The sequence below is a fragment of the Chelon labrosus genome (genome assembly GCF_963514085.1).
Source record: "Chelon labrosus genome assembly, chromosome: 24".
Lineage (NCBI taxonomy): Eukaryota > Metazoa > Chordata > Actinopteri > Mugiliformes > Mugilidae > Chelon > Chelon labrosus.
The window spans coordinates 6,269,159-6,286,912 of NC_140357.1; the positions used below are offsets into that span (position 1 = coordinate 6,269,159).

General features: G+C 42.4%; 1 protein-coding gene and 1 long non-coding RNA gene across 4 annotated transcripts in view; both read left to right on the top strand.

The window, feature by feature from the left end:
- Window positions 1-5,684, top strand: part of LOC311509381 (rho GTPase-activating protein 6-like) — a 73,799-nt gene extending 68,115 nt beyond the window's left edge. Inside the window, exons 12-15 of the mRNA XM_084574570.1 lie at window positions 235-326; window positions 412-662; window positions 789-860; window positions 1,772-5,684. Coding sequence (XP_084430696.1) covers window positions 235-326; window positions 412-662; window positions 789-860; window positions 1,772-2,340 — 984 coding nt within the window. The 3' untranslated portion in view covers window positions 2,341-5,684. The remainder of the gene's footprint in view (window positions 1-234; window positions 327-411; window positions 663-788; window positions 861-1,771) is intronic.
- A 3,203-nt stretch (window positions 5,685-8,887) lies between these two features.
- On the top strand, window positions 8,888-17,216 carry LOC311509497. 3 transcript variants are annotated; one of them, XR_014699840.1, is made up of 8 exons: window positions 8,888-8,907; window positions 9,347-9,535; window positions 11,777-11,799; window positions 11,929-12,094; window positions 15,338-15,415; window positions 15,489-15,608; window positions 16,196-16,300; window positions 16,576-17,216. It is a non-coding gene; the product is annotated as an uncharacterized lncRNA (long non-coding RNA). The 3 variants fall into 3 exon arrangements; XR_014699841.1 differs by having other exon boundaries at window positions 16,196-16,295; XR_014699842.1 differs by having other exon boundaries at window positions 11,929-12,055.
- The last annotated feature ends 538 nt before the right edge of the window (window positions 17,217-17,754 follow it).

Below are 17,754 nucleotides of genomic sequence, written 5' to 3' on the forward strand. Positions count from 1 at the left end.
CTCATTTAAATTAGGAAAACAAAGAAATGCCAAAGGAGAGCCATGTTTTCATGCGGCAGGCCTTTCATGTACTAGAAATCATGTATATATCTTTGGTATTTAGGCTATTATAGGCAAGAAAACTGACATTCACACTCTTTTAAAGTGTAAATGCAAACATATGGCAAAAGATTTGAGGATTCTAGGTTAATTTGCTTATAATGTTCACTCCAATAATTGCTGTTGTTGTTGCAGGTGTCTCCTGATCTGCAAAATGAGGTGTTGATGAGCCTTTTGGAGACTGATCCAGACGTGGTTGACTACCTTCTGAGGAGAAAAGCCTCACAGTGAGTTCCACATACAGCAGCATTTAGTCCTTCCATTTTCCACTCTTTTATCTTGATGTTTTCCCCCCCTCTTCCTTCGCCACAGGAGTCCCGACCTGTTACAGTCAGAGGAGCCTTTCACCCTGAGCGAGCGCCGTTCCTCCAGTGACTCCAACAAGGTGTCCAGCGGCGAACTGTCCCCGTATGACAACAACTCCCCGGTCTTGAGCGAGCGCAGAGGGGAACCGGGCAGCCCGGGCAGCGAGCAGCCCTTCTGCGTCCCAGCGCAGTACTCTCTGGTGAGGCAGGTGGCCGGCTGGAGCAGAGAGTCCGGAGCTGACACATGGGGATCTAAAGGTGAGCTGCACGGGGCCTTGCAGTGACTTGCATTGATAATTTAGAATCACTCTTAATGTGCCAATTCCTCTTCGCACCAAATGTGTGGTGAAGGCAGGAATTTGACCGCTCTTTTGCTTCTTTCAGAGGAGCATGCTAACATTTGGGGCACGTGGCACACTACTCTGAAACCAGCACTCAAGAACCAAACATATACAGGTGAATAATATTAAACGATCGCAGGCTTTTGCAGATTTTTGGCACAGAGCAGTATGGGGGAAACAAATGCCTGAACCTTTGTGTAGACTTATGACTAAAATTCTGTCTATACACTTTTATTATTCACAACTATAAAGCTGTGCGCACACATGGTCGCATTTTAGGAATCTGAATCATCTCGCACAAGCCAGATTTCCTCTCATCTTTTGCCACTGATGGATGTAGACACTCCACTCGACTGGGACTTGCATATAAATCCACTGTATGCACCAGAAGATGTAGCAAAAAATTGAATGTGGCAGATCTTAAAGGATGAGAGGAACTGCATGGTTTCTGGGTCTGGTTCTCTCAAAGCCAGACCCACCTCCTCAAAGAAATCGGCCCCATGCTTGAGCCAGAAAATCGGCCTTTTGTTTCACGTTAAGTTTTGTCTCGCCTTATTTCTAAGTGCACGAGGTCCACGAGGTATGCGCATAAATTCCAGTTTATGTGTGGGAAAACGCATACACATGAGTACATCTTGTTTATACATCTGTCCCCCGGTGTTGGAAATAAACCGTCCGAGAGGAGCAAAAAAAAATCAAGCAGCAGCACTGACTTTAAACTCGCTGCACCCTCTGTGGTTTTCATTGCTGGTCATCTGAATAAACACAGTTCTATTCTAAAGTAAGCTGCAATCCAGCAGTACTTTCATACAGGAATGAACAGCTGCGGTGGTTCACTTATTGTGCAAGAAAAATGTGAATATTAACAAACAAAACTGTAATTCTTTTTTGATTATTTATGTTCGTCAGGAATGATCTTCTCCTCAAAGAATTTTAAAAATCTTTTGCACACTTATCCTGCTGCTGATGTGTGTCCCACTTCTAACAATAATTTATTCCACTGATGTAGTGATGCTCTGTTTCTAGGTTCCCATGGCAACATGTCAGAGGGAAGCTCCCGCAGCTCGCAGGAAGGTCTTGATGGACTCCATGGTGACGGCAAGCAGCAGACGACGGTACTACGGACTCAGACGGTGCCCGGCACCGCCGAGTGCAGACCCCACCCACCGGTCACCAGGGTGTGCACCGGCCCTCGCGCGCAGACGGGGCGGCCACGCCTGCAGCTAAACATCCACCCCTCTGTGAATTCTCACCTCAACAGCACGCAGGGTCTCCAGCGAGTGAGCGGAGTTAACGCCTCATCTCAAGGTGGGTTGAACACGTGCGAAGGCGGCTCCTCTCGGCTTAACGACAGCCGCTCCCCTCCCCCTTATAACGCCCATCACCGACTGGCCGGCTCGCAAAGTTCCCCTCAGCTGGCCCGGCAGCCTCCTCTGCAGCGCGGGAGGCCGAGTGCGGCGCAGAGTAACTCAACGACGGAGGCTCAAGTGGTGCCACAGAGCCCTGAGTGGCAGGACTGGCAGAGGGACCGGTGGCAGATCTGGCAACTGCTGTCCTCGGACAATGCCGACACGCTGCCAGAAACGCTGGTGTGATAACAGACTGTAAACGCCAGCTCGGTCTCCATAGAGATTCTGCTCTGGTGGCCAAATAAAGTCATGATCAAACCCCTCCAATGACAATCTTTTCTCTTGGCTTGCCAATCCATGGATTTCCCCCTTTTCCATGAACCTTCTCCTGCATCTTCGCGCCACGGCGTTGTTGTTTACGTGTGCAGCTGCTGCCTCATCCAGACTTTTACATCCAAGAGCCACTAGTATTTCCTGATGTTTGTATGGATGTTAAAAAGTTGCTTCTGTCCCCACCTCCTTTTCTTTTCCCATCATGAGTTATAGGAGCATTAAAGAAAAATGCCCGCCAGAAATACCTCAAAAACGATCCTTTCAATTTATTTTTATTCCGAGTGAGTCTTCATGTCTCAGTGAGGCAACGTTAGGAAACTGTCTTTTGTCCGTCATCCTTACTTTTCTTCACCATGACGACACTAAGATGTACGCGTTAGTAACTGCTGCTAAATGTAGATGTTTTGTCTAAATGTAATTCAGACTCATCTTTCTAAAAAAGATCAAATGTTGAATTACTTTTCTATGTCAGATACCATTTGACTGTATATATATGTGTATACACAAATTGTTGACACACGCATAAACGATATATGTACATTGATATGTAAAGTATATAATTAATTTGCCTAAAAGTATCTACCTAAAAGTAAGTCAGCCCCTTAACTGGCAGCCAAGGTGTCGTCAGGCTGCTGTTTGTCTTTTAATGTTGAATGTAAAATGCTTCACTTATGGAAAAAATGCTTAGACCTAATTATAAAGCACTCGGCTGTAAGTTTGCTTGTCCTTCATGTGCTAACGCCACCTGCTGCACTGCAGGAACAATGTGCCAAAGTTTTATTTTTATTTTTTCTAACTGCAGAATATTTGCCATGCATCTGTGTATATTTAATCCAGTTGTTCATTTCTGAACAAAAAACATAGTATAGAGCTAGGACATTGGCAAGAGTTTGTCAAGAATTTTAGCATAGGAGCAGGGGAGTAATAACATCCATATTTCCAGTTATTTGACAGAAAACCTTTCTAGCCCTTGTGATAAATATCCACAGTGTTGTTAAAGGCCAGTTAATGTGTAATGATTCAAAATAGCAGCATTAAAGAAAGAGCTCAGTTTCTTTAAAGTGGGGATGGATGAGGCACTTCTCCATAGTTGGTCATTAACTGATAATTAAAACTCTCTTCAAAGGCACCAGACTCCATTGACAAAAACTGCAATTTAACCTCAAAGAGCATGGGAGTTGCAGGCCTAACACCACCGGTTAGTTTGTGTGTGTCATATTGTGTGACCTCAGTGTGCTTACATATTAGTTTGGATCCAAGTTAAGTTGTTAAAACACCAAAGTCACGCCAGGACCAGCGACTCTCTTATATAACAGTAATACAATGACTCCTACGACCCCACTTACAAATAACTGGATACATGGCAACAGTATTAAGTTCAGTGTCAAGTAATTCTACTTTTTAAATCATGTGAGTATTGAGTCTGGAGAACAATGTTTAATTTGGTGTAGGAAATATTTGCTACACATTTTTGGAATATATTTCCACAGATTGTAAAAGAAAAAAAAAAGTGAGTATTATTTGAATATATTATTTGGTCTAAATCTGGTACATCACTTTAAATAGTATTATAAACTATGCATGTTGCTCAGATCATATCTAGATATGAAAAATCAGCTTGACGCTCACTGACCATAGTGATAACCACACTAATCTGTCTGTATGAATGACACTTTGGCCGGTCTATGTTATTATACTTCCCACAATAGATTGATTATAACAACAATTGTCTTTTATTTTTTTCTAAGAATGCTAAAACAACTTTTTTGTGTATTAGTTCTATTAAATATCTACACCAACTCCTCTCAAATGTCACGTGAGTATTTGCTGGCAAATATTTCCCACTTTTTTTCCCCCCAGCTTCTGCATTAAACGTATAATTTGACATCTTTGACCCGTCACATTGAGAAGTGGATCCGGTAGCAGAATCAGAAGTGTTATGGCGCCACCTATTGTCAGAACATGCGCAACAGCATGTCGCTGCTCCCCGACAGCTTCCATGGGAATTCACCTGTGCTCAGTTTAGAATCAAAGCTTGTGATTTTAAGCACCTTTTTCGTGAAAATGTGTTCTTAAGAGTTTCCATGCATTGCTCGAGGTTCATGTTTTGTGAATTTTTGACTTTGTTTTATGTCGAGTGTTGTTATATATAAATTCAATATAGCATTTTTTTTTTAAATTTTCTTTGAAAAAAAGAGTAATCCTCAAGGTCCTGGCTTTCCCCAAATCAAGATGTTGATGTTTGTCTTGTTGACTTCACTATGAAACTTACTGCTATGGTGTTTATTTCTTCTTTTCTTTTCTTTTTTGTTTTCATATTTTGGTGGGGTTTACTGGGTCCAAGATGTAAAGGAATGTCTGGTAAATGCTTTTGTACTGTGTGTCATCATCAATATGCTACAATGGAATTAAATATGATAAAGTTTACACCTGGTGGTGGAGTCAGTGCTGTGAAGGATGACTAATCTTGTTGGCCGTGCCACTGAACAACCCCACACAGCAGAGGTGGAACAGGTCAGAGTGAATTAAATGCAGTTCCTGTATCGCAGACTACATTTACATATGGTGAAGTATGACATGCATACAGTTGTGTGTGTTTTAATGCAAGGTGTTCTGCAGATCTTTTCAGATGCACGTCCAAATGTTGGAGCTGTCCGCTGCCACCTAATTGCAGGGTGGCCCAATAACTCACTTGGCTGAGCACATGTCCAAACTGAGGTGAGCGAGGACTTAAAGCAGTGGCACAGATTCAGTCCGTGCCAGCCTCCTTTACTGCGTGCCGTCACCTCTCTCTCACCCCATTACTTCCTGTCACGCTCCTCTACTACCTATCAAAATAAATGCATAAAAAAATAGACTGTAGTGGAGTGAAACCAGGTTTTAATATGTTGCAGTTGTGCCTCTGCGCTGCTTTCTTTTCTCTTTCAACCGAGCAGCATTCAGCCTGCGCAAAGGGTCGTCGCCCTGTGGTGATGCACTCACTGCACACAAGTGTGTCTTTGTGAATCAGCCTTAGTACGGCGTGATGACATATTCCATCAAACCTGTCTGTCATCCATCACATGACTTCTGTAACACTTGCTGCATCATTTATGCTGTTTAGCTCTAAATGCAGCTATTGACTTTTTAGCACGGTCCCTCATTTTTGTCTGATTTCCATTCAATGGAACAGCTGTCCATTATTATGAGTTGGCACAGTAAACAGAATGCACCAGTCCTATTAAATGAGGATGTTCTAGTTTTCAAACCATTCTTCTTAATTCTTGTTAAAACCAAATTATTTTACAATAATATGGTGCATATGGTTGTATGGGTACATGTTACACAGCCTTACATTACCACTATGCCTTGTCTCTGTGCATGCAGGAGAAAGCTCTGTCTGGTGGCTTACTATTATTGTTCCTTAGTGGTCCACACACACATAGCTCTCACACAAAGTGCACTTGATTTCACAAATGGAACCTTACTTGCTCGAGATGGCTTTCATTGCACGCTGGAGAGATGTGTTTTTTTTTTCATTTTGAAGAATTAAAAACCCTATGAAAGCAAATTAGACTTTTCCATTTTAAGCTGGGGAGAAACTCACCCGATCAAGGTTGAAAAATGGAGGACACAAAGCTACAGTGCTGAGATTGATGCCGCGTCGCTATTATTTTGGCAGCTTTTGGCTTGAAGGGGAGATCAAAGCGACACAGCAATATAGGGGCTGCGGATTGTTAGGCGCTATGAGATAGATGTCAGCCACGACGGCTCTTCAAATAGCCAGCAGAACTGTAACAAAGGCAACGTGAGCCAGGAAGTCCCAGAGAAAGATGTCATCCTCATCCTCCTCATGTGTGAGTGACAGCCCTGCTTCTGGTCTGAGATGGGAAGACAAACAAAGAACAAAAAAAAAAAAAAAAGCCTCTGTGAGTCACTGGACTGTAAATGTCAAACTGAGGCGTGAGCAGGCAGACTTAAAGTCTCACCTTCAAAAAGTTGACAGAGCGCGCTTCGGCTATAAACCCCCTATTACACTGGAAAAATACACGTCTGTGAGTGAAGTGGTGCCAGGAATAAAGATGGCGGTCTGGTGAGCAATGGGGAATGTCAGATGGTTTGATGGGTCATCTCTCAGATGGCAGAAAAATATCTGCAGGGCTCCGGCCAAAGCCACTCAACAAGTCTGACAGAAGACATTTGATGGCTGATAAAATGTTTGACAGTGAATGTGCATGTTAATAAGCTAATGATTTTGGTGCATATAAGATCTCAAGCTTTGAGGAAATGGTGTCGTAATGCTGGTGTGGCATTTTCCATCCAAACTGGATGGAAGCCACTGTTCTGCAGGGAATCCCCAGTGTTTATAGAGAACAAAATTAGCTTCCAATCTGAAAGAGTTTATGTTTAAATTTGTTTAACTTTCCTGGTTCTGAATCTGTGCAGCTGTTGTTTTGTTTGATGTAGTTCCCCAAAGCTGCCACGAGAGGTCGGTCAAGAGCCTCGAATCGATTTTAAAAGCAGGTTGCACGTTTTCCTGAGCCATCTCTCAGGGCACCATTAACTACTTTTCTTTTATTTCCCATCACCAACTGCTGATTAAGAATACAATTACACAATGCTGCTTTAAGAAGGTGACGAATGGGGATACGTCCGAGCTAAAAACAAACTAAAGGGACAAACGCGAGACCAGGTGTTTAATAGTTTTGCGGTGGAAAGAGAAAAGGGAACTGGGAGGAGATTAAAAAGATTTCATGGCTTTTGGTTTCAATTTTCCTTAGCCCTGGCTGATAGCATATTAAATCACCTTACAGAGCCCCCGAGAAGAGAAATTAACTGCTAGCAGAGCGTTAGACACATAGAGAAAGGTAATGGATGAGCATTTGGGCGTTTAAAGAATGTGTGTGAAGGGACTGACAGATGGGCATGAGGCAATAATTGAAACACTTGCTGCCTGGTATTCCTCTTAATGAACTTTGGGAATAATGAGAATAAAGTCTCTAGTTGAATTTCTGAAGAAACGCTGAGACTTTCACTTATCCTCAATTCCATTAGCTCTCTTGCAGGTTATCAGGAGTTGTGATCAAGTTTGGAAACCTTAGAAAGTTTTGGTTTTCCTACACCAACCCACAAGAATAACCTTTTTATTTGTTGCATATTTCTTCTTTTTCTCAGGTGTAACTTTTGAGATAACTCCTGCTTACTTCATAGAGGAAATGTGCTCTCATTCCAGTGTCCACTGCTCACAGCTGAAGCCCTGTAAAGGCTTTTGTGTGCCAGTGATGTCTGAAATGAGCATGTCATGTGCTGCCCAAAGAGGTTCTCGTTAATTGTGATCAGGGAACGCACAGAAGATACTGTACTCTGAGCTCGCGTCTCCTCCTGTTTTCTTCTGCCCCTCGTTTTTGTCAGTTTCTGGAAGGGAGCCTGGTTTTAAATAGAATTTTGTCGACCATGACAACAAAACAAAGCTGCTTTATTTCAGCCGCTAATGACTTGGCCCCCGAGTTAACGTTATCCAGTTGGCCGAGCTGGAAAACAATTTGCCGGAAAAATACACATGCGCAAATAGGTATGCATGAACTCATTCACACAGAGACACTTGTAATTGCCAGCACAATAGTTCAAGCCCTGCTCCTGGAGGGAGTTAAGAATTTGTGCATGCCAACGAAACCAAATGTGGATTTCACTTCGTTTTATCACATTTCTGAGGGGGCATGCAAGGTGGTGCGCGCTTTAGGAGCACAATCATTTCAGCAGTGCATGTGCAACGCTTTTGCACATGCACGACACACGGGAACACACGATTAAACACACACATGCTGAAAGGAATTTGTACCCACAAGGTCCTCATTAGCGGGCACAGTGGGCTCATTCTCGTCATGTGTTGCTTCGGAAGGTCCAAAAACTTTGCTGAAGACAGAAATGTGAAACTGCAAAAAAAAAAAAATAAATAAAAAATTCAACATGCATTCTACCACTACAGGACATTCTCTCTCATTTATCACCAGATGGTGGCTTTTTATCAGTGGCCTTAAAAGTACTGCAACATCAGATGTCACCAAAGTAAAGCCCTGTAAAGTAAAGAAGTACTAATGTGGGGTTCTTGGCAAGCGTGATATAAATTGTGTAGGAAGCAGACTAATCAAACTTTGTTCAGTTCACGCCATGAGTGATTTATTTAATGTATGTCATCCGTTTCCGCCTAAGAGACAAAATACAGCCGTTAAACAGCAGGAGCCAACCCCGTAACCTTCCTGAAGCAGATAAAGTTATTCAATCTGACCACCTTCTACTTAAAAATACACTTTTATTTATAATGTAGCATGCTTTTCATCACATGTGAAATGCAATAAATAGCTCTTAAAGTGAACTCTTTCTTTGTGTTGTACCCCCTCACACATGGTCTTTCTCAGTGACATCACCGATGATGTCACTTCCAGGATGTGAAGGGGCAGCTCCTCCTTTTGCCCCTGCACCACATGGTAGGTATGGAGTATGGTAAGTTGTAAAATATTCTGGGAACTTGTGAGTCACGGCAACAAACAATCCTTGGAAAAGTTTTGGTTGAAACAAACTTCCCAAGCAAGCATCAGCATGTAGTCTGTCAGAAATGTGGACAAATGGTGCCCCTATCATATTTCATATTAAGTAGTGCAGTTTGGGAAATTCTCTCTGAAATGTTGCAATACAGTCCAAAACCAACAATACTTGTATGCATCTGTGAAGCAGCAATCCCATTCTTTCCTACCAAAGATAGGATATTTTGGTTTACCAGAATAAATATAATTTGATTGCAAACATTTTTCTAGCACACCCTGACAAGGCCGCAGGCCCACCATCCAAATGATAATCACAAACATCATTTAAAATACTGTGTATTTAACTAAAAATATTTAAACTGTTTGCTGAAGTAAAGGCCGACTCTATAACCTTTCAGAAATGTTGCAGTGAAGACCCGATGGGCACCTTTTTTTCCAGTCCTGTACAGGCTGAAGGCCCTGATGGCGAGGCTGAAGGACCTGATGGCGAGGCTCGAGTCAAGGGAACAGACAACCAAAGAACAATGAAGTCTGCTGCCATCCACTGGCCCAGTGATGAGTACTCTTACATTTAGGAATGCATATAGGTATAAAAATGCAGGCCACCTACAACTGTACTCAAACAAGATGTGATTACTTCATTGTACGCTCAACCAGTGCAGTATTATTATTATTATTATTAACATTGTCCTTTGAGACCACTGAGTTTGAGCAATGCACCTCTGATGAACTCTGGGAAAGGGTCAGGGATAAACTAGACTATTGGTGTAGTAGAAGTGAGGATTGAGGGAAAATGGAGGAAGAGATGATCCTTTTCCTAAAGTCTATTAAGCAATGAGTGGTAGGCTAATAGTGCAATGCACATGAGATGTAGCAAAGGTCTAACACAATAGCTTTTCATTGACATTTATTGCACCAGTGCAGGTGTTGTACATTGTTTTGGAGTTGTAAAGAACCACCAAGCTCAGTATGAGACATAAAAAGCCTGGGGTTCTGCACTGGAAACGGCTTGTACAGCACTCTGGCAGCTTATCTCTTCAAATAAAATCAACAGCGACAATATTATTAATGGCCAACGTGCAGTATGTTACGTTCAAAGAGCAGTTGCACACTAAAAAAAGCAGCAGGTAGGCGCAGCACTCAGATATATTTAAGTTCTGGTATCTATGCAGACGAGTCAAAATGACATTTCTAAAAATTATACAGAAATGATGCAACAGCTTGAAAAATAATTGAGAACCAGCTTTGCAAGAGGCTCGACCTCGTGGTTCAAACCTCCTGTGGCTACAGCTGAGCTACTGCGAGGCAGTTTATTCTTAGCAGTGTGCGTTCATGAGTGTGACTACTGTAGCCATGTGACAGGAGGGCACAGTCCAACCAACCATGAGCTGCCTTCAGGAGAGGAAACGCACGGGCATGCTGCACACATGTCCGCGCACACACATCAGCATGCACACATCAACACCCACACACCGAGCCTTTCTCTGCGGCTTATACTCACTGAAGGCAACGGGTCAATCCATTGACTGTGTGGCCCACTTCGGATAAATTGCCACAGTCTATTTGTTTTCCTTTCAGTCAACTGGGTTCCTAACAGGGTCATGCTTCGTCGTTTTCTGTGCAGACGAGCACCAGTCTGGCCTCTATTAGTAAATACTGCATCTGGAGTGGGCAGCTTCAATTCTGGGTAATGTTACTGGCACGTATGAACACAAAGGGCAAGAAATAAGGTTATGTAGCAGGTAGAGCAGAAGTTTAAAATAGTTCCTATTATTTTTTTTAGCTTTAAAAATAGGATTTTTAAGATGACTAAATGAATTCAAATGGTTTTATTTTAAAAAACATTAATATTTAAACTAAAATAGAGATAAAATGTGCAGCTCCACTTCAGCCAGGTATGTCAAAGCTTAGTATTATCTAACTTTAAATAGACATTGTACAATAGGTTTCAACCGATTTGAACTCTCTTGAGCATGAACTCTCAATTTGGAACAAATTATCTTAAATCAGTGTCCTCCTCGCAGCCTTTTTAATCCGACCCAATGGTTCTGAGTTGCAGAATTTGGATGAGTTTTGTTCAGTGGACAGTTATGATTAAAACCTCTGGAGCAGTCCAGTGAGGGGAGTTGAGGGAAGTCTCTGTACTCGTGCTACTTATTCCAAACTACCATTTAAGGAATAGGTATGTCTCAGGTTTTTCCTGAGAAAAGAGTGCCAGACTTGATGTCAGAATCCCTTAAAGCAGGATTTTTCAATTTTGAGAAACTTTTGTTTGCCATAGCTTTGATTAAACCAAATTTGCTTTTTGCATTGAAGCCTTAGACACATGTATATTACTTATACACTGAAAAAGAAGAACCTATGCAGATGTGAAGGACACCGCCCTGAAACTCTGCTGTCGATGTCCCATAAATCTGTGATTCATACTGCAGGCATGTGTGTGTAGGAGGTGAATGATCTTTGTTGGTCATTCATAAATTTCCCGGAATAAATTATAGCAGCTGAAGTGAACATCTGAATTATGAATTGAAGAAGAGTTCACTCTGGAGGGGGGCTGTTAAATTAGTCTGCCAGGTCAGTGGATCGTAAATGCCTGATAAACGAGTGGAAGCCACAGCATTTAAAAGCCTTAAATTTTATTTTGAAAGGGTTCCTGTTCCAGATGATGGGATGATGTTTGTATAGCATGTCATCTAAATTCCAATGGACACAGTTTAGGAGTAAGCTGGGAATTTTAGTGTTTTTGAGCCACATGAAGGCGACACGCTACATCTTTTATGCTGCTGTATGTAGATTTTAGCAAAACTGACATTCCTCTTCCATTACAGCAAGGCAACATCAATGAACCGAGGTATGTGCGTTTGATTTTCTCACATATTTCTTTCATCCCTTTTTAATCTGCTGTAAAAATGTGACTTTACAATCTCCAAAAGCATATCTTGAAGATCTCAGTGTGCTTTTAACACATATGCTTTTTAAGTGCTGGTGCCAGATGGTTTCCGATGTGTCCTCGGCGGCGCAGTGTGCAGAGCAGTGACAAGATCCCCTCTGAAGTTGGCACGTCAACTCAGCTGACGATTCAAGTTTGACTCATTCCCCGTCCTCTGGTATGGGCCAATCGGTTATCTTCACCTTCCTTTCACCTGGTAGGTTAAAAAGCATAATGCAGTTGCACTGAGAGGCAGCACTGACTGGTTGGGAGTTGGACTGTATCCTCTTTGATTCTCTTTAAGTTATTTATCAGTGGAGGAGGTTTATTTCTCATGAGTGATTCCTGTTCATAGCTCAAGGCAACAGTGTAGAGCATTCACCAGTAGTTAAGCCTGAAGTGTTTCAGTAGCTGTGCGAGGAGATGAGAAAAAGAACTGCATCTGTGCTATGATATTAATTCTTTGGATTCCTCTTGCACTCCCTTTCCATTAGTGCAAACCAGGAGATTGTTCTGTCTGGGCTGTTTCTGCTTCACAACTGGTTCATGAACATTTTGAGGACCGGTTGGCTTTTCTGTGAGCTAGTTGTGACTCTTAGCTGTTAGCAATCTTTATTATAGAATTCTTTTGATCATATAAAATACGTCATTTGCTCAAAAGTATGATGTTAGGTGTTGGACATGTAGCTTTGTCAAAACATTCTGAGTGGTTTTCCGACTTGGCCGGTGTTTACTTAAATGCTTTCCAGGCAGGAACTTATTGTCCCAGTTGTTTACATCACATGGAAGCTTTCTTTCTTAGGCGTTTTGTGTTGCACGTTCACCATTCACCTGAGCTGGTTTGAGGTTGACACTTTCAAAGAGTAGTGAGGTTTTGTGATCCCGACCACGGCAAACTTGAGAGCACCATGATAATGGGTTAATTTTAGTGGCAGGCTTGAAGGGGCCCTCGTCCATTGACAAAGACCTCCTCTGCAGTCCTCTCTTCCTGCTCTTTAAAGTCATTTTGGATGCTGCGATTCACATCCACCGCCTTCATTCACTTATAATCAATGGGCAACCATGCCCACATCTAATTCAGAGGCTAATAAGAAGCCCGCTTCAGTAATGGTCAGAGGCGGAGATGATGCACTGATTGAGACTGATCCTCATCTCCTCTGTTAGGAACCTTTACACGCACACGTTATTTAAAGTCTGTGCCTAATTACACGTTATGAAAAGACATTAGGGGAGACCTACTGAAAGCTGTGAAGCATTAAATGTCAAGTTCATTAAAACCAGTATTTGAGCCATTTTGTAATAGAGCTACGGTCATGGATACTTGCTTATTGGATAGTTAGATTTAATGGCCATTGGAGTACTTCTAAATATAGATATGTGATTATGTTACATTTAAGATGGACTCACGTGATGCACCCCGTGTACACGTGTGCAGGGATATTACTTTCTAAAATTAATTTGAAAAAAATAAATTTAGTTTGCTTCAGTCATTGTAATTCAGTCAAACCAAAGGACGTGTGGCCCAAGATACAAATCAGCGATGCATTATTCAACGTGGTTAACATTATTAGGAATAGTGAGAGATGACCTGAAAATCCCACAGAGATTCGGGGATGGAGAGGCAGATGTTTTGAAAGGTTTTCTCATCTGAAGTTTAGTTGGGGGAAAGTTGAATCCCTTGTGATTTCAGGGTCTGAGCGGACAGAATGAGTGAGGGATGAATAATGCAGGTCAGGATCCTATTGTTTGGTGAGGGCCCTCTGCAGCCCAGGGCGCGGCGGCATAGGGGAGTTTGTAAAATATTGATTCACCACTTAAAAGTTGCGCGGTTGTTGTTGGGCTTCTAGAAGGTGAATTTTCATTGGCTCTTATTTTCAGGATGGACGGAAGAGCAAAAAACATTAAGATTAACACTTGGAAGTTGATTTGGATTTTACAATTTCAGCTTTACAGTATTTTAAGTTCCAGGAAAACTGCCCTCTTAGCACAAATTTACTTTGATATTTTCCTTGTGTGAGCAGTTGTGGGTGACAAAACAGCAATCCTCTTACGGTATGACGATGCACTTGGCGCGCAGGGTGAGTTCACAGGCGAGGCTTTCCCATGGGGGAGGAGGGGAAGGCAACAGGAAGAGCGGTATGGAAATGACAGATTACAGGGCAAGAGGAGAGAGAATGCATGTGAGGAGGGAGAGAGAGGCGGTGATTGTCGGGAGGATGTGAGAGGTTGGGGTTAAGGAGGAGGACTGACAGGAGGTGAGGAGAAGAGGAAGCGATGGCAGAGCTGTAATTATGGGATATGTGAACCTGGCTGTCACTTCTGCTCTTCTTTTAGCATGGCGCTACTATTCTCTGCTACACCTCCTCACTCTTCCGCTCTTCTTTTAAAGTTAGCTTCAGTGTCCTGGTCACTGTCCTCACAGAGCCTCCATTATGGTGCTGCATATTGTCTTTCCCTTTTCCCATTCTTTATATCTTTGATAGTGGAAACTCTGGGGAAATGTCAGTCTGAGGTTGCTAAACAAAGTGATGCTTTTCAATTCAAGTCCAATATCAACATGAAATGATTATAGTTCAGAATAAGTCATTTCATCATTCTCAAAGGATAAAGAGGCACTGATAACAAAGCTTCGTCAGTTAACCATATGGCTCATGCTTATCTTTGCTGTACGCCTCTATTTCTGCTACTCAATACCACCACCCTCCTCCTCCTCCAGCGTTATCCTCATTCACGCCTGCCAATTCCTCCCACTCTCTGCGCCGAGCGTTTGAGAAATTTGAGAAAAGCGCCACAAAACGCTCAACATTCCAGCGCAGGACTGTTGAATTCACTGCTGGTTTCCAGCGGCAAGCGTCTGCTTTTGCTTTTCTTCTGAGGGGAAACTTACTGACGTTTTCATTGTCCCGCAGCCAGCCGCCCCCCCCGTGTTTATGAAGTCTGAGGAAATTACACAAAAATGTACATGCCTGCAGTAAAAATGTGTTTGTGAGAATGCATTTGACCGATTCACGCGGTACGAGCACGGTTCAGTTTTTTTTAAGACAGAAAATGAGTCTGACAGAGGAGTGCAGAGCAGCCCATGCCATACGCAGTGGGCACATTAATGTTTCATTGCTGAGCTGTGTGTCGACTGTTCTCTGCTTTTTCCATTTTCTTTCCTTCGTCTTTTCCAACCTCCACATTTCCTTTTAATTTTCTTCTTCTTAAAGTGTCTCCCTCCACTTTCTCACTGAACAGAAGAAAAGGATTCCTCATGAATTACTTAACTAACACATAGAGGCCACAGAGGCTTCTAATCTACTGTAGAGCTGTTTGGGATTTCCCACTTTGGGATGTAATCTCTTTATACGATGCTTTGTTGTGTTATTTTTGGTTAGGATAGTGGTGAATCTGTTGGCTAGTCTGTCTATTAATCCAACTTTCGTCCCACACTTTCCTTAAAAATGTGTCTTAATTGCAGGAGACTCTGCAGAGCACTATTAACATCCAGAGACGTGCCTTGGATACAGCAAAGCAATACTTCTACTAGGCTGTGCAGGTGAGTGTAGCATTTTGAAAACCCGATATTGTAACCCATCTCCATCCAGCAGTTAATGTTGGCCTCCTTTTAGCTTTAGAACACCAGAATGGAATTCTGGCAAAACTCCATCTACTTCTAAGGTGCACGGAGAGGAACAGCTCCAGCAGGACGTTTGGTAGCGCTGCCGGTGATGTTGCTAAAGTGGAAAGAGGTATGTAAGCAGGAAGACTGCTGCACTCGAGGATGGTTTAACCTAAAATGTCGCTTGAATGTACTGTGTGCATACCGCTTCGGGATTCCCGGCCTCCTCACTGTGAAGCAAGTCCAGAATCCATCTTGATCTAGAGGCTGTTTTAAAAGTAGTGATTAACAAGAAGACTTGATTGAAAGTAGCTGTTAATGGTGATCATTATTATTCTAGAAACGTACAAATGTAATAGTAACAGTAAAAATTGTGAGCGTGTGAGTTGTAACATAGAAACTTACTTGCATTGAGGGTATCATCTAAGAACACGGGAACAGGCCAAGGCATGACTCCCTGCTATCGCTACACATTTTGTGGTTTCGGTGCACCATTTCACACCGTGGAGTCTGCATGAAAGCCCCTGCCAGCCCCTCTCCACGGCCGCAACCCCTAACGCCGTTTAACGTGTCGTTTAACGCTGTAAAATGACACGCGAAAAGCTTAGAAAGCTCACGCAATGTGAAAGCGGAGCGCTATTTATGAGCCATTCTGTGCTACCACAAAGCTTCTGCGCGATGAAGCCTTTTTCACACAAACGCTCCTCATCTGCACAGACGGCGTGTTGCATGTTTCCTGTCCTGCGTTTAGCATTAACGAGGAAGACCAAGGACAACAGATGACACAAGCCCGTGGCAGTGGATTCCCGAGGACAAGGTCGGGTAAAGTGAATCTGAAAACAAGTTGTTTTTCCTGCTGCACGGTGAAGCTTTTATTCTAAGCAGTAAACAGCATATTTCAGTTAAAACATGAATGGCTGCTTCCACACAAGGGTGTCATTTATACAGCAATTTCACAAAAGTCTCAGAATTAATTACTATCTATGTTTAATGTCACAATCAAATACATCCTGCAGCTTGACTCCAACTACTTTTTTTTTTTTTTAATTTTCAAGAAGCATCTGGTCTCACCCCTCCTCTTGTATTCTCTTTTACAGCTTTACAGAAAATATCTCAACAGAACCTGAAGGATCAAATGTTGACTGCAATATATTTGGATTATGGAGCTTAAAGGAGTTGAAGACGTGTCCAAGGCTGATGGAGGATGACAGCGTTTATTTTATGTCTTGACATGATCCTCGGGTGCAACATTTCACCTTTGAATGACATGAAAGCAGAACTGATTTAAATAGGTTAGCCTGTTGTATCAGTGTCCAGTTTGCTAAAGGCAATGTCGGTAGACACTGTTGTCTACTTTCTATTCAAGCAAACACTGTCAAAAACATTCATTCTGTTTTCCCCTGTAGCAGTCCAGTTAAAATTCTTCATGTCCTCAGTGAGTGGAAATATCCAGTGTGTGGTTTATAGCAGGGTGTGTCAGTCCACATCTGTGGTCTTTCACCAAGTCAGAAACGACTGCATCAGCATCCAGTCCTCTGCATTTCCCAGACCGAGAGCTACCGTCTCATTGTTTTCAGAGACCACGGTCATACGTTACTGTATCTTTGAGTATGTCAAACATTCAGACTGCCGGTTGCTAATGGAAATTTAAAGTGATCATTTGGTGAAAATTTCAGAGAGTAGACCACATGTTTCATGTCACAGCTGCCATACATTTGTGTCCATGCCCCCCCCCGTGTCATTCTTTGTATCTTTTTGAAGCGCTAACAATAAATGACAAATTGCTTTTGTAGGTTCAGAGTGTGCAATTTCATGCAAATGTTATTGTTTTTGTAATTTTCCTGTGACAGGCCAAGCTTTTACCTGCCAGAATTGGAGATCCTGAGAAAACCAACCTTAGATAGAATTACAGTTTCCTGTTTTCTAGTTTATGCTCTATGAATCTTAGTTCAGACACGGACAGCATATTTTACTGTTGACTTTGAGCTCTGATACAGAACTATAATTATGTGGTCATTCTGAATGCACTTTAAACTCTCTTTAGCTCTTGTTTCCTCAAGACCGACTAAAGACTAGCACTAAACTTAACATATGCAACTGGGAGTGTGAGTCATTACACAAACGCTGCTGGGTTGCAGCTGCAACCTGTCGCAACAGTTGTTCCCCTCTTCATGTAACAGACATTTATTTACATCCATGTAAAAGTGCCAGCTGGTCAGGCCAGCCAGCATTTTTATGGAAGCTGTCTCTTTCAAATGTGCTGTTAAAAGCCATTA